Source organism: Alexandromys fortis, unplaced genomic scaffold (assembly GCF_014885135.2).
Source record: "Alexandromys fortis isolate MF-2015 unplaced genomic scaffold, M_Fortis_MF-2015_v1.1 scaffold_347, whole genome shotgun sequence".
Taxonomy (NCBI): Eukaryota; Metazoa; Chordata; class Mammalia; order Rodentia; family Cricetidae; genus Alexandromys; species Alexandromys fortis.
In genome coordinates this window covers 466,674-486,715 of record NW_026068236.1, presented here as the reverse complement: position 1 = coordinate 486,715, position 20,042 = coordinate 466,674, and the positions used below count along the sequence as shown (strand labels likewise).

At 38.8% G+C, this 20,042-nt stretch overlaps 2 gene segments (V, D, J or C); both read left to right on the top strand.

Annotated features, from left to right (window-relative positions):
- The first annotated feature begins 438 nt into the window (after positions 1-438).
- Positions 439-1,043, top strand: LOC126493868 (T cell receptor alpha variable 5-like). The segment is given in 2 exon segments: positions 439-549; positions 709-1,043. Coding segments are annotated over 2 exon segments (387 nt in total).
- Positions 1,044-5,582: 4,539 nt separating this feature from the next.
- On the top strand, positions 5,583-6,289 carry LOC126493867 (T cell receptor alpha variable 22-like). The segment is given in 2 exon segments: positions 5,583-5,703; positions 5,868-6,289. Coding segments are annotated over 2 exon segments (474 nt in total).
- Positions 6,290-20,042: the final 13,753 nt, after the last annotated feature.

The following is a 20,042-nucleotide window of genomic DNA, read 5'->3' as shown; positions in this document are numbered from 1 at the left end:
TCCTGAGCATGTTTGGTGTTGGGGAGGCAGGAGAGCACAAAATCTGCTCCTGAAGAATTCATCTCAATGTTTTCTAATTCTACTCAGTAATAAAAACCATGGATGAGGCTGTCAGGAGTGTCTCAGAAATAATTATTCTAAGATTATTACATTATATTAAACTACATGTTAAGGTAGACAATATTGAATCAGTTCTCAGTTATACACTCTATAAGAACAAATATTGAGTAAAAGCAGAAAATAAATGCATGACAAATGTAACACTATTAAAGAGAATTGGAACAGCTGGTGCAGCAGATAGATACTGTCCAACAGGTGGTAGAGCATCTCTCTTGCTGCAAACTTAGGAACAATTTGATTGACTTCTTGGAGAGCAGTCACAGCCAGCAGTCATCTGCAGACAACTGAAGAACCTGCAGTGCTGTGGAGGACTGAGAAGGGGAGCTGACCACAGAAGCATCTTGCCTGGCTGAAGGCCACAGTACCCAAGGAGAGCAATGAAGACGCTGACTGGACCTTTTGTCCTGTGCTTGTGGCTGCAGCTGAACTGTGAGTGAGAGCTTTGGGGAAACAAGGCATTTGGCAATGTTCATTGTCAGTCTGAGGAGCAGACTGGTTCCTCCAGGGTTCCTGAAATCACCATGGGAAGAAAAACAAAGTCTGGGGCATGGTGTCCTGATGGTCTTCCTACTGTTTCCTTTTGCACAGGTGTGAGCAGAGCAGAGCAGCTGGAACAGCAGCCTTCTCTCCTGAGTGTCCAGGAGGGAAGCAGCGCCCTTATCACCTGCACCTACACAGCCACTGTTCCTTCCTTCTTCTCCTGGTACAAGCAAGTGCCTGGGGCAGGTCTCCAGTTTCTTTTAAGTATTCTCTCGAATGTGGACAGGAAAGAAGAACAAGGACTCACTGTCCTACTGAATAAGGAGGACAAACGTTTCTCCCTGAACATCACAGCTGCCCATCCTGGAGACTCAGCCACATACTTCTGTGCAGCAAGTGCACAGTGCTCCCCAGGCACCTGCTGCCTGCACACAAACCTGTGACCATGGCTGGAGACAAATATATTTTTCAGTGTTGACACCATGAATTTCCTGTAATTTATGTTTCATGGAAGGATAGTCTAAAACATCTTGAAATAATGTTTCTAAAACATACAACAATTGCTAAAGCATCTGGAGTGATCTCATAATGAAAATAAACAATTATATGTCAAGACCTAGTTGACTGTCAGATGCCTTTTAGATTACCCCCACTTCAAAGACAGTGCTGTGTCACTGCTAAAGAATACTCATGATGGAAAGGCTCTTACCTTTTAACAAAAGTACTTGATGTAATTATTAGAGGACTATTATGGGATAGGACATGAAAACCTTTATAATACACAGCAAAATTTTCCCTTGATGTGTTACTAAAATCAGAGAGTGAGAGAGTCCTGTACCCTGGCAGCTCTCTATGGAGTGTTGAGAGAAGTGTGTAAGATCCATTGGGCCAGGTCTGTGGGTGGTGCAGGGTCATTTGCATAGCAAAGGGAAGACAAGTGCTTCTGCATCCCCTACAGGAGGCTCCAGTGTCCTCCTGCCTCTTTCTCCAAAGTGATGAGGTCAAGCATGCACCATAATGTCCCATGAAAGTACCTGTTCTTGACTTCTAAGCTATCTCTCCAAGCTCTGAAGGGACACTAGCCCACCCAAGCATGGGGCTCTGGCAGGCCTTGCTCTTCTATGCCGTTCCCTCTGCCTTGCTGAAAATCTTTAGATTACATTCCTAAAGCTAACCACCAAGGTCTATTCCCTTATTGGCCACTTCCTCCTCTTGAGGCTGACTACCAAAGTCCAGCAATCAAAAGCCCTCTCTGGCTCAACTAACTGACATGTCAATTGAAATTAAACATGCCATCCTAACAGGGAGTTCCCTCCTTTACCTTTTATAGACCACCATTTGCCTGTATGCCACATCTGTCTCCTCTCTATCCAGAGGCAGTCCTTTGTCCCTCTGGGACAGACACCTCTACCCCTTTCCCTCATCCCTTATCTCCTTTACCATAACATATTAGCCCCTTCTAACAAAGAGGCCCACTCTTCCTATTCTTAAAAATTATACTTGCAAGGTCATTTGCTGCTGTTTTCTGCCTGATTCAGAAAGCAGTCATTTTAACTTTTTTTCCTTGCTTTATAAAGGATCTCTGTAAAACAGGTGTTTAGGTGTTAATTATGCCTAATTTGGGGTCTGGGAGGGAGCCCCTGCTGTGCAAGAGTCCCCTTTAACCTCTAGAATAAACTCATTTGTTAAAGAATTATAAATACAAGAGACATCAAAGATGGTGGTGACCTCTGGTATCGGCTTTATTGCAGAAATGCTCCAAGGAGCCTGAGAGACACATGGAGGCTGAAAGCGGAGACTTGGAGAGAAGGGGTCTGCAGAGCATTCAGGACATCTGGAACAATTGACAGAAAGTCATTTCTCATAGGAAGATGGTTTCAAAAAGTGGACACATGAAATTTGAAAGAAATATGGCAGAGGATAGTCATAAATGTGACAGAAAAAGGCAAAACTAGAAAAATCTGAATGTATATGACTGTGGTCATACATTCAAGTATGGGCAGTTTCTACTCAGATGTGTTCCTGGTTACATCCAGGTATGAGAAGAGAGGATCTGATCTGCCCTGAACTGTTTCAGGAGCATGAGAATGAAAGTGTCACTTTTGAGTGAACAATGCAGGTTGTTGACATTTCACAAGCCATTGCATGAGATGACAAACAGGGACAGATTTTGATTTCCTATATGAAAGTATTTCTCATACCTCCTTTTTATAAGAGCTCATAAAACTTGAATCTAAATGGATCCTACATTAAAATCCTACATTCAATAAGCTATAAAAACTTGTGAATAAAATATGGGGTATAGATCCTTTTGAAATGGATTAGAAAAATTATTCTTAGATGGTATACTAGAAACCAAAAGGAAAATTAAGATAGATAAAATTATTTTTATTGTACAATATAGATCATCAATAACATGAAAATGAACCCCGCAATGAGAAAATGTATTTGCAATTGCTTATTTGATAACATGCTCCCAACCACAATGTAGAAGCAGTTATGTACTTCAGTGATTAAAAAGACAAATAAACATGGTTAAAAGTGAGAAACATGGATAGACAGTCTTCCTAGTATGATATAGTAATGCTCAATAGTCACATAAAAGAACACTGAACACAATGAGATTTTAGAAAAGAATAAAATTGTGTGCAATGGGTACCACACAACTCCACTAAATCAGAACATATAAAATAGAGAAAGCAGAACAAGTTTTGTCTAAACTGTGGGAAAGGTAGTGTGCCCATTCAAATTTTAGCAAAATAGAATTCCAACCAAAATTAATCAAAAGAGAGGGGGAAAGATACTTCATACACATCAAAGGAAAAATTCACCAAGATGACATCTTAATTTCTGAACCTCTATGCCCCAAATTATGTTTACCTTGCTATTCCAATTTCTGGTGCTTCTTGTCAACCATGTGTTCCCTTTTGTATATTTCTGACGTCTATGGCTACTTCAAGTTATATATTTCCATCTGAAGATTTGGAGCTAGGAGCTTCTACAATTTCCATTGGATTTGGAGTTCAATGGCAGAACATGTGGTATTTGTCTTTCAGGCTCTCTGTCAAATCATTTAAAACAAACTTCTTTTTGTTATATCCATCTATAGGCAATTTTTTCATTTCATTTTTCTTTACAGAGAAGACTAAGTCATAATACAAAGGTGCCACATTTTTATTATCCATTCATATGTTGAAGGACATTTAAATTGTTTCCATTTCTTAGTTACTGTGAATAGAGAAGCAATGAATATAAGTGACTATCTGTGCAGTAGGATATAGAGTTCTTTAGACATATATCATGAAGTGGAATAATTGGGTTGTGTGATAGATTTATCTTTAGTCTTTTGATGACTCTCCATATCTATTTCCAGAGTAACTGTACCAATTTTCATTCCCCCAACAGTGAATGCAGGTTCCTTTCACTCTACTAACCCCGACCAATATGTGTTGTTAGTTGTTTTGTTGATTTTAGATACTCTAACTAGTGTGAGACAAAACATAAAAGATATTTTAATTTGCATTTCACTAATTGATAAGGATGCTGAGCAATATTGAGATATTACTTGGCCATTTTTATTTCTTCTTTTGAGAACTCCATCTAGTCAGTCTTGTCTTCTGACCACCTGCATTTCCTTCACCAGGAAGGGATGGGGTGAAAAGAGCTGTTTTAATAAGACTTGTGGAGACAGCCTGAAGTCATTTTTGTTGGTGATGTCCATACACTAGGGGGCACTGCAGGGTTCCTAAAAATTACTTTTTCTCAAGTTGCCTAGAGATTTGAAGACCTGAGAACAGACATAGGACATAAGACAATCCACTCACAAAGCGAAGAGTAGAGGCGATGCTGTAGAGATCACCCGGATCTTTAGCTCTCAATCTATAGGAAACCAAAGACATCTAGAGTCTGTTGAATGGATCCATACTCTATCAATCTATTTTAAGAAGAATTCTCTGAACAGATGTAAGCAAAATAAAATCTCTCTGGGCATTATGAGAATAAACACTCAGGAGAAAACATCTCCACTGCTTTCTTTCTTTAGTTTTATGCTTAAAATTTCTCAAAAGAAATAGAAATTAGTCCAATACCATCATATCACATATATTATACATATAATAAATGCATGCACATATGTGTATACACACACTTTAAACTTAGAAAGAAGAGAAATAATTACTTGAGAAGGAAAACTTACAAGGTATAAAAGAATAGAGGAGCAGGGTCTTGATAAACTGGAGCCGGCACAACTGAGCTAAATACAGCACAGTGGAAGAGTTGACAAAAGCCAAGAGATGGAAAATAAATTAGGGTAGTAACATGGGCGGGTATGCCTTGTTTTTCATATAACCACCGAATCTCTGCTTAAAACACTTTCTATGTACATGATGATCTTAATAGCAAGAAATTCCTTTTATTCTGTTCAGTGCATTGCATGCTGATATGAGAGTGTAATTGAAGAGTCTTGTCAGGACTTCCTTGTTGGGTTCTTTGTCTATTTATGTATTTTGTTCTTATAAGAGTATGTGAGTTTCTTCTTTTTTTTAACTTGTTATGTTTGGATTTTGTTTGTTTGCCTCTTTGCTTTCTACAAAGAGAGAAAAAGAAAGAGCATGGAGTTCAGTTGATGAGAATGTATAGAAGCTCTTGGAGGTGATGGAGAATGGGAGACAATGATCAGTCTATACTGTTGAAAATTTCCAAAAAAAAAAAAAAAAGTCAAAAAATCAGAATTAGGATTCTGCAAAGCTCTACTAACCCACTGGAGCTATTAGTTCTCACACCAATATTCTGCATTTATGAATTCCTCTTCCTCACAATCTTCCCCCAAGCTCCTGTATAAGAAGTGTTACATTAGAAATAGAGTGTTCTGTGCTCTACATCATTGTCCTCTACAATCGTGCAGTGGAGGTGGGTGGAGTTTCTTGTTCAGACGAAAGAGGAAGCTCAGTGATTAGGAGAGAACTGCTGTGTGTAAGCACAAGGGTGTCTGGGCACGAGAGTTGACACCCTCACAGCTGGAGAGAAGACACCCCAGCAACTGGACAGGGGCCATGGAGAGGAAACTGGGAGCTGTGCTGGGGATTCTTTCGGTGTGGATTTGCTGTAAGTTGTGCTCACCTATGTTGCTTTAGGGATTCTGCAGAGATATCAGTGGTGAAGGGGGAATGAGTCAACACAGAGCTTCCTGCAGTCATCCTCATGATGTCTCCTGGGATATTTGATAAAACCCTTCATTAATTCTGAATTACTTTTCTGTTTCCAAGCAGGGGTGAGAGGAGTTGAGGTGGAGCAGAGTCCTTCAGCCCTGAGTCTCCACGAGGGAACCAATTATGTTCTCACATGCAACTTTTCTATAATCATAAGAAATGTGCAGTGGTTACGGCAGAATTCCAGGGGCAGCCTCATCAATCTTTTCTATCTGTCTCCGGGAACAAAGCAGAATGGGAAGTTAAACTCAACCTTCAACAATAAGGAGGGCAAGAGCACCCTTCACATCAAGGATGCCCAGCTGGAGGACTCTGGCACCTATCTCTGTGCAGCAATGGCACAGTGCTTCCAGCAAGCCTGCATCCTGGCCCCAAACTGTGTCTGGGTGTGCAGCTTACAGCCCTGCCACAGGCAGACTCTGCAGGAGGATTTGCACAGCTGTGTCTTTATCAGATCTCCACTAATTACAAAGATGGTGTGAGGAAACAGAAAAATACCACTGCAGTAATTCACTCTTAAACTAGACTGATATGACACTATCTTGTAGAAAGATAAGAGCTCATAAATATCAACCAACATGGCCAAAATTTATACTTTATTTTATTAAATTCTTGTGGTAATGTCATAAAATATAAGCCCATCGTACACTCCAGAATTATTTCAGTCTTTTCTCAAAATTGAAAAGTAAGAGCAACTGTTTTCATCCTGTGTTTAGAGTGCATGGGAAATTTCCCACTAATCTGTTAAATAGAAAGTTGAAAAAGGAATTAATTTTGAAGATCTAATAAATTAAGAGGTATAAAGGCATGACAAACAAATCCTCTTAATTTTATTTTATTTAAAAAACTGTCTCTTTTCTCATTTTACATACAAATCCCAGTTCCCACTCCCTACTCCCCTCCCGTACCTTCTAACTTTGCTCCCCCACCCCACCACCCACCCACTCCTCATGGGATTGTAGAGATGGCTCAGTGGTTAGGAGCACTGGCTGGTTTTCCAGATGTCCTGAGTTTAGTTCCCAACAACTGCTTGGTGGCTCACAACTATCTGTAATGAGATTTGGTGTCCTTTTGTAGCCTGCAGGCATACATGTAGAGAGAACACTCTATACATAATAAGTAAATAAATCAGATTATCAAATCACAACATGGTTTCAATACATCTTGATATTTTGAAATATATAATACATTTAATTATACAATATAAAATGAACGTTTCACATAAAAATCATGAGAGCCAAAAGATAAATGAAAAACTGAAGGGATATATTTGCAATCTATAATCACAATAATACTTGCAACAATTGATTCTACAAAATATTTAAATATCTGCAATATGATATACATGCAATACTTCTCATTAAAACACTGCTTTCAAAAGAAAAACTGGAAAATTACTAAAGGTCACACAGTAAAGGAATAAATCATTATACAATAATTAAATGTAATCCAGATGCTGCTGATTACCAAGGGTTGACAGCTTATATTCCACAGCTGAAAAACTCTGGCCTGCCACTGTCTCTGTAAGGAACTGGAAAGCAGCCATGCTCATTCATTCCCCCACTGTCTCTCCATTGGTGTGTTCATGTTGGAACAGCAGCTGAGTGGTTACAACAGCAACTAGATTGGCTAAAACATTTACTTTCCAGAGCTTCACAAATGAACTGACCCCTCCCAATTGTGATTCATTCACCTTCATCCCCATTGCAGCTACAGTTGTTTCATACATAGACTACCCGAGTTTTTGAAGATAATAAACAATTCCCAATTGTCAATAAGGCTCATGTGAGCATGGCAAGAAGTGGTGACGCTACAAGCGACAGCTTCTACAATTAGAATGAACAATTCCGTCACCTCAGAGAGTTCACAAATAGCAACCATCATTATCCTAGTTTCTTGATAGTGTATGGTACAGAGTTAGGTGAGATTAGAATATGTTAATCAGGCATGGAAAGAGTGTGCTCTGAAAAGGCTTTCCAAGTGACCTTGATAGACCTTTTTTCCTAATCTCATTCCTGATTAATCGTGACTTGAAAGCATAGTAAACAAGGGCGCTTGAGGACTAAGGACAAAAATTCTAGTTTTCTAGACAAGACCTACAATAAACTTTTTAAAAGCAATATGAATGTTATTTTCTGTTTTCAATCCTTAAAATCAAAATTAAAGTAAAATCAAGATATAAAATGAGAAACATTGTATCAGTTGAAAAAGGCACCTTCCATTCTTCTATGTTTGCACAGATAGCATCACGACTGTATCATCGATCCTGTTCATTCCATGCTCTCAGAAGACCTGTGATCTCTTGCGCTTGCAGTTGACAGTACCCATTCTCTCTTCTATCTGGTCCTCAGTAGTGTCTGCCTGATGCACAGTATCTTCCATCCTGTTAGAATCATTCATCGTCTCCATTTTCTGTACTGACTCCTCGATATTTTTCCTCCTTTCTTTGTTCTGAACTTCAATTTTCTCATTATCATCCATCAAGGCATAAATTTCATCCAGATACTAATGAAGTTCACAGATTTATTTATGCATCAATATATCTACTTATTTATTTCTTTGTTTGTTTATCTATTTATAGATGACTATGATCAGTTGTCACTGTCCTCTCTTCTTCCTGATCAAAAGGATTCCTTTTGTGAATTTATTTGTTTCCGGTCATCAGTGATGTCCTAAGAAAGCTATTCATTCTCTCATCATAATTTGTTTCCATTTTCTGCCTCTTCATTTCAGAGAGTTAATGGTTCGTTAAAATTTTTCTTTATCCAATTCTCTTTCCCCATTCTTTAACTTTCTTTTTTTCAAGTAGATGAACTTTATCACATAAAAACTGAGTATCATGGCCACTTGCAGACTGCTGAGCCATCTCCAGTTCACTCTTCAATTTCATTTCTTTTATCGTTAGTTGATTTCAAATTTTGCTTGTCCTTCTCCAACCTGTTCAACATCTCCAAAGTCAACTCTGCTTATTGAGCTGTCTCTCTCATCAGTGACTGAGCAGTTCTGAATAGATATGTCACATTTGTGTCATCTTCATCTTTTAGTTCATTTACTTCTACCTTCACCAAGGTAACTGATGAATTATCTGCCAACTCTTCTTGCTGTGGCAGGTCATCTGGATCAAAATTGACTAATTCTTTCCAGTTAATATTAGGTAATGTCTTGAATTCTTTCACTGTCTTTTCCTCCTAAACCAAACCTTGCATCCAGGGGCAATCACTTCTCTATAGGCACCACCAATCCTGGTTCAGGAATGGCCAAGCCTCTCTCTTCCTAGAGCCAGACTTACATTCTCAGGTTCCACCAACTCTACCTGAACTAGACAAGGTACAGTAGCTGTTGGGTGATACCATGCCCTGCCTGATATTTTTATATAAATTACAACACATTGTAGAATAATTTTACCTCAGCATAAATTCTATTGTGTATTATAGTAATATAGACCACTTTTCTGCACCTGGAGAGAGAAAATAATTTTCTGTGTTACAACAAGTCCCAAAAGCTTTATCAGTACCTCTGTTGAGAATTTGAGCTTTCCAGGTATCTCTGGAAACAGGGAACGTAACTCCAGAAAGTCATCAAGATGAGGCTATCAATGTGACTTTTGTTTCACATATTAATAAACTATCTGTCATTCTCAGGTTCTCCAAGTTACAGGATGTATGTATTTTTACAAGAAAGGTGTATTAGATTTAATGAAAAACAGAACCTTAAAAAGAAGCATCATGCTTATCTATGTATTAGATATCCAGTCCACCACCTTATCATACCACATATGATCATTGTATTTAACAAAGTCTGATTTTATTTTATTTGAATATAAATTTAATCTCCCCATGTTCTACTATAGATATATTTATGATGTAGGAGGTTAGAAACCCAGAAAAGACCTTATCTAATTTTTCAGGGACCTGTCAGGTAAATGGCACACATGTTAGTTGCCTGAGAATGTGGATGCCCTTAGGTTATCATACTATGAGACTATTTCTCCCCAGTCTCTTAACACTCTATGCCTGACACTGCTCTCTACAATTATTCTGTGTTCAGTTGCATGAAAGAATTTCAAATTGAGAAGAATGCAGAAAGTCCTTTATCCAATCCCATTACAAGCCAGGAACTATGTACAAAATGCCATTAGAAAATGATTAGATGAGGAGCTCAAAAGATGGCTCAGTGGTTAAGAACACTGGCTGCTTTTGCATTTCTCCCTCAACATTATGTTTCCAGCTCATTCGTGCAGGAACAATCACCTCATTGAAAGTCAACCATTTTCAGCTTTTCATGTTGAATCACGAAAGGATATGGTCCGATCTGTCTACAACAAGACACAAGAGCTCCAAATCTGAGCAAAATGGAGCAAAAAGGACTTGGCTGATCCATTGCTATTTTTTTCTAGTTGAAAATAGATTTTTTCATGTCATATATTCTGATCATTGTTTTCTTTCCCACGTCCCCTTCCAGCTCCTCTCCACATCCCCACATATCTAACTCCACACCTTCTTTCTCTCTCTTTTTAAAGAATAAGCAAGTAAATAAGCAAACAAACTGTAATAGAATGAATAAATAGAAAAAAACAAAAAGCATGAGAAGCACATGTACATGGAAAGACACATGCACACAAAAAAATTCATAAAACCACAGTATTGGTAACCATATATATAAGCAAGCAACCAATGTGTTAATGCCCAGATAAAACATTATGAGACAAAAAAAAAACCCTCTAAATATACAGTTGAGGTAATTTGCGGTTTAGAGTATGTTTGTTCACCCTAATACCATTTGTGACATTTTCACACCAGTATTTATAGTTGTGTTGGTGTTTACTTTTCTCCTCTGGTAGCTTTCAGAAAACCTTCCTATATCAAGAACACAGGTCCATAGGGATGAGAGTTCTAGTTAGCCAGCTTTGCTTCTCCATGTTCAATTTGACATTTTGGTGTTGTCTTCCTCAATAGTGTCTTTCCATCAGTTTATGGAGAGCAACCAACATTTTTGTCATTATCCTGATTTGTTTATTTTCATGGGGACTCTTTTACCAACAGCTCAGTTAGATGACATTCATTCTTGTCACGGATGGTTTCAATTTTGATACAAGACATCTAGCTGATAATTTTCTCCCTATTATTTGGTAATCTCATCGAGGTTTCTCTCATCATGTATACATATGTACATATTCATTTACATATCACATACACATATATACATGCACATATAAAAATATATAAGTGTTTACTGCAGGAGGTTTTCATATGATCTAAGATGGAGTTTCCTTATCCTCTCTTCCCTCCTCTTCTCTGTTTAACCCTCCTGTTACACCAGCCACCTTCTCTCTTTAACCATCTATTCTACTTTCCCCTATTCAGGAAGTCCTTCCCTTTCCCTTCACCTACTACTCCATTTTTAACTTGAATACAGATTGTGGAAATCCCTTTTAAGGCTTAAAAGCTAATATCTATGTATAAGAGAATAAAATCTATACTTGTCTTTTTGGGTCTTGGGTATCTCACTCAGGATTTTTTTCTTAGTTTCATCAATTGACCTGGGAATTTCATGACTCAATAGCTGAGTAATTGTATAAATTACCACATTTTTATTATCTTTCTATCTCTTGATGGGAATCTAGGCTGTTTATAGATTCTTGCTGTTATGAATAGAACTGAAATGAAAATCAATGAGCAAGTTTCTCTGTAAAAGGGTACAGAGCCACATGATTATAAGGCCAAAACTGTTATAGCTGAATCTTGAGACAGATGTATTCCCATCCTCCTGAAGAGTCACAACACTCACTTCCTTTGTGGCTTTAAAGTTTTCATTTAAAACAGGAAAGAATGAGTGTTCCCCTTACACAATATCCTCACCAGCCTAGAATGTCTTTAGTTTTATTGATTATGGTCATTCTGACAGACATAAGATAAAATCTCATAATGGTTCTTTATTAACCAATGGTAATAAAACAAATTCACAATATACAGAGGGGAATCTCATTTCAACTCCCCTTTTCTGTCTAAATAAAAGGAAGGTTTTAACACAGCAAGATTATATACAACAAAACAGTTATTAAGCAAGAATTATAGTTAAAATATTTCGTCCAGCTACATTTGGCAAATTAAGGAAAATATTCTATCGTCTATCTTATTTTTGTGAGTCTAAGGTTTTATATTTAATCTAGTTTTGTAAGTATAACTATTCTTCTTCAACTCCATCAAAGACATCAGAGGATATAATATTACCTAAATAAACAGTAAGTGCATTGTAAGCAACTTCCAAAACTTTAGAATTGACAGCAACATCTAGCTGCCTGGACAGTCACCCAAAATACTTTTGTAACATTGAGGCATTCATATTTAGCCTATAGGTCCATAGTATCTGTCAGACTTTTCCATGAAGCATGAAATTATAAAAGCAATTTTGCCTACATCAACAGTTGTCCGCCACTTTCTACTGTGTCCTGCAGAATGTCTAGTGGACTCTTTGATGAAGCAGGAACCTTGAAGGACTGTCTCACCTTTTTTAGGCAACTTTAGCGTCATTTTTTGTAGGTCTTTTCTGCCTAGTTTATACAGCATATCATCATGTAGTTCAGGTAAGAGCAGTATCTTTTTTTTATTTAATTTATGTTATTTTTTAAAAAAAGAAAACAAACTATCTTTTTAAATTTCATATACCAATCCCAGTTCCCACTCCCTTCTCTCCTCAAATTCTTTTCACCTACCTCCCACCTGACTCCCCCATACACTCCTCAGAGAGAGTAAGGCATGATACTTTGGGGAATATCCAAGGCCCTTTTCTAGGCTAAGCAAGGTATCCCTCCAAAGAGAATGGGTTTCAAAAATCCAGTGCAATCAGTAGGTATAAATCCTGTTGCCACTGCCAGTGGCCCTGCATTCTGCCCCAGCCATAAAACTGTCATCCACATTCAGAGGGACTAGTTTGGACCTAAGCTGGTCCCTTCCCTGTCCGACTGGAGTTGGTAAGTTCCCATTAGCTCAGGTAAACTGTCTCAGTGGGTGTACCCATCGTGGTCTTGATCTCTTTATGCATATTCTTACACCTCCTGCTCTTCAGCTGGACTTTGGGAGTTCAGCCCACTGGTCTGCTGGTGGTTTCTACATCCATTTCCATCATTTGCTGAATGAAGGTTCTATGGTGACATTTAACATATTTATCAATCTGACCACAGGGAGAGGCTAGTTTGGGCAACGTATCCTCTATTGCTTAGGGTCTTAGCTGGTGACATCCTTGTGGATTCCTGGGAATTTCCCTAGTGTCAGAATTCTTGCTAACCCCATAACGTCTTTCTCAATCAAAATAACTCTTTCCTTGCTCTCATCTCTGTTCTTCCTCCATCTTGACTATTCCATTCCTTCAAGTTCTGCTCAACCCTCCCTTCTCCCCTTCTCTTCCACTTCCACCCATCCTTTTCCCCCACCCCCATACTCCCAATTTTGTCGGGTGGTCTTGTCTATTCCCCCTTCGCTGGTGTATCTATGTACTGTTTTCTTAGGTTTCACCTTGCTACTTAGCTTCTCTAGGATAATGAACTATAGGCTTGATAGCCTTTGTTTTGCAACTAGAATTCACTTATGAGTGAGTATATACCATGTTCATCTTTCTGGGTCTGGCTCTTTCTGGATACCTCACTCATGATGCTTGTTTCTAGTTCCATCTATTTGCACGCAAATTTCAAGATACCATTGCTTTCTTTACCACTGAGTAGTATTCCAATGTAAAAATTGCCACATTTTCTTTATCCATTCTTTGGTTAATGGGCATCTAGGTATTTTCCAGGTTCTGGCTTTACAAATGATATTATGAACATAGTTGAACAAATATTCTTGTAGTATGTTTGGCCATCTTTTGGTTATATAAGCCAACAGTGATCTTGGTGAGTTCTGAGGTAGGTTGAGTCCCAGTTTTCTGAGAAACTACAATACTGATTTCCAGAATGGTTGCACAATTTTGCATTCCCACCAGCAATGGAGGAGTGTTCCCCTTACTCCAGATCTTACCGGGCATAAGCTATCATTTGTGTTTTTTATCTTAGACGTTTTGAAATGATATCTCAGAGTCATTTTGATTTGCATTCCCCAGATGGCTAAGGATGTTGAACATTCCCTTAAGGTTCTTTCAGCCATTTGAGATTCTTCTGTTGAGACTTCTCTGTTTAGTTCTGTACCCCATGTTTTAGTTTGGAAATTTTGATGTCTAATTTCTTGAGATCTTTATATATTTTGGAGACCAGTTCACTGTCTGATGTGGGGTTTGTTAACATTATTTTAACATTCAGTAGGCTTCTGTTTTGTCTTATTGACTGTGTCCTTTGCTTTACAAAAATTTCTGTTTCAGGAGGTCCCATTTATTTATTATTGCTCTCAGTGTCTGTGCTACTGGTGTTATATTTAGGAAGTGATCTCCTGTGCCCATACTTTGAAGGCTACTTCCCACTTTCTCTTTTTATCAGGTTTAGTGTGGTCAAATTTATACTGAGGTCTTTAATACATCTGAACTTATATTTTGTGCATGGGTATAGATATGGATCTTTTTGCATCCTTGTACATGTTGATATCCAGTTATGACAGCACCATTTGTTGAAGATTTTTATCTGTTGCCTGTGTTTTGGTTGGTGCAGTTAGCTTCCTTTGGTTGGAGTTTTCCTTCTAGTACATTCTGTAGTAGGGCTGTATTTCTGGATAGGTATTGTTTAACTCTGGTTTTGACTTGGAATATCTTGTCTTCTCCATTGATGGTGATTGAAATCCTTACAGGGTATAGTAGTCTGGGGTTGCATCCATGGTACCATAGTGTCTACAATACATTTCTCCAGGACCTTCTGGTTTTCATGGTTTTCATTGAGAAGTCAGGTGTAATTCTGATAGGTTTGCCTTTATACATTCCTTAACCTTTTTCCTTTGCAGTTCTTAATATTCTTTCTTTATTCTGTATGTTTTGCATTTTAACTATTATATGGTGAGAATACGTCTTTTGGTCCAGTCTATTTGGTGTTCTGTAAGTTTCTTGTACCTCCATAGGAATATGCCTCTTTAGATTGTGAAAGTTTTCTTCTATGATTTTGTTGAACATATTTTCTGTGCCATTAGCTGGAGTTCTTCTCCTTCTTTTAACCTTTTTATTTTTAGATATGATCTTTTCATAGTGACCCAGATTTCTTAGATGTTTTATGTTAAGAATTTGTTGGTTTTAATGTTTTCTTTGACCAATGAATCTATTTCACCTATAATATCTTTAGCACCTGAGATTCTCTCTTCAATCTCTTGTATTCTGTTGGTTAGGCTTGCCTCTGTAGCTCCTATCCATTTACCCAGATTTCCTATATCCAGAATTCCCTCAGTTTGTGTTTTCTTTATTGCCTCTATTTCATTCTTTAAGTCTTGAACTGTTTGACTGTTTGCTTCCCCTGTTTGATTGTTTTCTCCTGATTTTCATTGAGAGAATAATTGATTTCTTCCAACTTTTTTTCTTCCATTTTTATGGGAATTTCTCATTTCCTCTTTAAAGTTATTAATCATCCTCATAAAGCTACATTTAAAATCATTTTCTTCTGCTTCTTCTGGATTAGGATGATCAAGTCTTCCTGTTGGATGAGCACTGGATTCTGTTGTTATCATGTTGATATTTAGGTTGTTGAATGAATTCTTGCATACTTATCTCTCCCTTCAATTGTTGCCTACAATGTCTTTGCCTCTTAGTCCAATTCTTTCAGTGACTGTCTGTGTCTTTGGGAACTGTTCTTGGTCTGTTCTGTCTGTACTCTGCCTGTGTCACAGGGAACCACTGAGGTCTCTCTCAGCCCTCTCTTGGCCTGCTCTCATGGTCTGCTCTCTTGGTTTGCTTTCTTGGTCCACTCTGTGCTTCATAGCTTGTGCTTCAGAGTTTCTATCTTGGTCTTTTCTCTTGGTCCTCTCTCTGTAGTTACAGCTTGTATTTCAACATTCCTCTGATGTTGCAAGTTGTGGGAAAAGATGGTTTGGGGCAGAGTGGGACTTGTAGCTTTCAGGGTCTGATGAATGGGATGTGAGTGTTGGAGCAGCCTACCTGTAGGAAACTTTTCTGCTGGCTGGTTAGAGAAGATGAGGCATGTGGGGGAGGGGCCCAGGGTTTTGTCCCAATATATAGGGCCTAGAGAGTGAGGTGTCCCACCAGGTGGGCAGTCTCTCTCCTCTTGGTCCTCTCTGTGTAGTAGCAGGCTTTCTTTTGGAGCTTCACTGAAGTTGCAGGGGAAGGCTAGGAGGATTTGGGGGCAGAGAGAGACTTGTAGCTTGCAGGATCTAATAGATGGGATGGAAGTAGTGGAGCAGCCTATCTGCAGAAAGTACACCTGCTGGGTGGCTAGAGAAGCCAAGGTGGATAAGAAAGGGGCCCAACTTTTTGCCTATGGTATGGAGGCCTCGAGAGTGGGGTGTCCCCCCAGGTGGTTGGTCACTTACCTATTGGTCCTCTCTGTATTGTATCAGACAATGTTTCAGAGTTCAACTGAGGTTGCAGAGGGATAGGAGGGTTTGGGCAAGGGCTGTTTCTTGCCCAAATGACTAGCCTTGTCACACTGAAGGAAAATTTTATAATGAGCTTTTTTAATGCTCATTACCTCTCTGAAGTAATTGGTGCTGCCAGAATCAGACATGTCTTACTGTCATAAAACTTCCTACGTTTTTAAGACGTTTCAAATGCAATATTCTATACATCTTTCAAAGATTTGAAGAATGCCTATCTGTCTGAAATATATCTCTGTACACCATGAAAACCTAATTAACATGACTACAAGTTTAACAATTATAAATGACTATTTATTGATCTGTATCTCTTAACTATATATTACATTTTTAAATGAGCTACAGAAACAAAATACCTTAAATAAGAGCAGAAATACATATAATAAATTTAACTTAAATTTAAATCAATAGACCAAGATCCACAAAATGTAAAGTATTAATCTTTCTATCATATACAGCCTTTAAATGTAAACACACACTTATAAACAATATTTAGAAATTTGGGTCTAGTTTTCTTAACCTGTTTTTTGTTTTTGTTTTTGCCTTTGTTGGGTAAAGTATTTTCTGGGGTTTATGGAGACTTTGGGGTTCTTGGTCCATAAAACCATATTAGTCTAGAAGGTTCCTCTGTGGAAACAAGAGAAGAACCTCATTTCCAAAGCAACACATCCTTAGACCCAAATTTTGATGTCAAGATACCTTCAAAGTATATATTTTGGTTTAGCTTAATAACCTGCAGAATTAATATCTCTCTCTGTACTAAACTAATTTATAGTTGCTGGTTGCAAGTGCCAACAATAGTACAGACATTGAAAACACAAGATAAGAAAGTTAGCTTCAAATCACTCAAAATCATATTGGATAGTTTTCTCTTTGCTTAGCTTTTAAAAATAATTCAAACACAGTGGACAATGAGGACTACTGAGAACTCAAGAACAATGGCAATGGGTTTTTGATCCTACTGTACGTACTGGCTTTGGGGGAGCCTAGGCAGTTTGGATGCTCACCTTACTAGACCTGGATGGAGGTGGGTGGTCCTTGGACTTTCCACAGGTCAGGGAACCCTGATTGCTCTTCAGGCTGATGATGGAGAAGGACTTGATTGGGGGAGGGGGAGGGAAATGGGAGGTGGTGGCAGGGAGGAGGCAGAAATCTTTACTAAATAAATAAATAAAAAGGAAAAAATAAAAAACAAAATAATAATTCTAAACATTAAAATATAATTTCATCTTTCCCTTTCCCTGTTTTCAGTACATGGTGATTGTCACAGAGAACCAGAACTCACTGTGCTGTAGAGATGAAAAGAGTGCAAGACATTCAGCCCCAGGAGGGACTTCTCCATCCCAACCTCCTCCCACATCAGAGGTCACTGAGGAAGAAGGGGTGAAAAGAATGTCAGAGCTATAGATGGGGGATGACTACAAGGAGACAGTGTTATCTGGACACAGCAGGGCAGCTGCACACATGAATTCACAGAAGTTTACAGCATACATAAGACTTCAAAGGATCAGGGAAGGCACAATCCCAGCAAGCAGAGAGAAGGTGGGCATTCCCATACTTAGATAAGGAGTTATGGACAGTTGGTAGCTGCTGAGAGAGAGAATTAGATTGCTTTATTGATGCAGTCCCAAGTGCATAGACCACACATCCAAGAGTATACACACAGGACCAACTGTAATGCGAACCTTGATGGATTTTTATTTTATGTCAGGGGCAGGGGACACAAAACTGTGTTGGTAAGGAAGAGTGGCTGGATCTGGTAGGAGCGGTGAAAACAGGTTAGTATAATAAAAAATTCAATACCACAGGATACCTACAGTTCAGTAACACTGGTGGTTTCAGCCACCCACTGGAGGCTTGAGACCTGCCTCCTTAGGGTGAGGTTTCAAATTGCTCACAATGTATTGTGCAGACATCTATGGTAGTTTGAACAGAAACCAGAGGAGGGCGCTGCCTCTTCAGATGTGGTTAGCATCTAATCTAGGCGGTGGCTTTGCATGACAGACTGTAACTGTGCAGAAGGAGGTCCTTATTTCTGAGTTTCACTAAGGTCCTGAGAAGACTTACCCTATAAGTTTGGTGAACTCAAGAAACCAAGTGTCATTGACTCCTACAGTCATGCTTCCTGACAGCTGTTCTGTTCTGCTGCTCCTTTTAATGCTCAGTAAGTTACATTTACCCTAAGTAGTGATGACGTCATTTTCTTACAGCTATGAAAGTCTTTACTTACAACCTCACATAGCAATGTAATTCCTCCTTATTTATCTATTTATTCTTTCATTTTCTCATTAATTTGTTTATTTAATTATTTATTTTCAGGGAGGAGCAATGGAGACTCAGTGACCCAGACAGAAGGCCTGGTTACTGTCACAGAGGGGTCACCTGTGATACTGAACTGTACCTATCAGACTTCTTATTCAGCTTTCGTTTTCTGGTATGTGCAGTATCTCAACAAAGCCCCTCGACTACTCCTGAATGGCTCCACAGACAAGAGGACAGAGCATCAAGGGTTCCACGCCACTCTTAATAAGAGCAACAGCTCCTTCCACCTGCAGAAGTCCTCAGCGCAGCTGTGGGACTCTGCCCTGTACTACTGTGCTCTGAGTGACACAGTGAGGGAGACTGCAGGGGAAGCTGCACACAAACCGAGGGTGCAGGAGGGTTGAGGGGAGTGGACCTGTGAGGGAGGGCTGTGTATGTCTCTAAGTGGGGTTTGCTCAGCCTCCTGAAAAACAACAACAAATTTCAAATCAAAGTCCTAAAAACCTAGGAATCTGTGGATTTTCCCGACAGGACAGAATGGAAGTAATTGCTGGAAACAACCCACACTTTTATCCCCAAAATACTGTTCGCTCCAAAATTGGAGGACCTCTTATAGAAAACATCTCCAGAAAAACCCTGACATAGAATTTATCTCTACCAAGATGTCTTACAAAATTTATTGATTTAAATTCTCCATCATCTTCTGTTATTGCCCCCACAAATTTATGACCAAAAGAGGAACATAGAATCTAGTCTTTAAAAATAACCTTCAATCTCACTTCACATGTATTTCAGACTTTTCTGCTCATTGGTCCATGTAACAGAAAGTTCAGGCAGACTTCCAGTCTCAGCTGCTGTTCTCTCACTGTGAAGAGAAACCATGACCAAGAGAACTTATAAAAGAAAGCATTGGAAGAATGGATGAATAAAGTATGGAATATATACATATTAGAGTACTACTCAGCAGTTAAAACAATGACTTCTTTAATTTTGCATGCAAATGGACAGAAATAGAAAACACTATCCTGAGTGAGGTAAGCCAGACCCAAAAAGAGGAACATGGGATGTACTCACTCATAATTGGTTTCTAGCCATAAATAAAGGACATTGAGCCTATAATTCGTGATCCTAGAAAAGCTAAATAAGAAGGTGAACCCAAAGAAAAACATAAAGTCATCCTTTTGGATATTAACCTTCATCAGGGGATGAAAGGAGACAGAGACAGAGTCCCACATTGGAGCACCATACTGAAATCCCAAGGGCCAAATCAGGAGCAGAAGGAGAGAGCACGAGCAAGGAACTCAGGATCGCGAGGGGTGCACCCACACACTGAGACAATGGGGATGTTCTATCGGGAACTCACCAAGGCCAGCTGGACTGGGTCTGAAAAAGCATGGGATAAAACCGGACTCGCTGAACATAGCAGACAATGAGGACTGATGAGAAGTCAAGAACAATGGCCCTG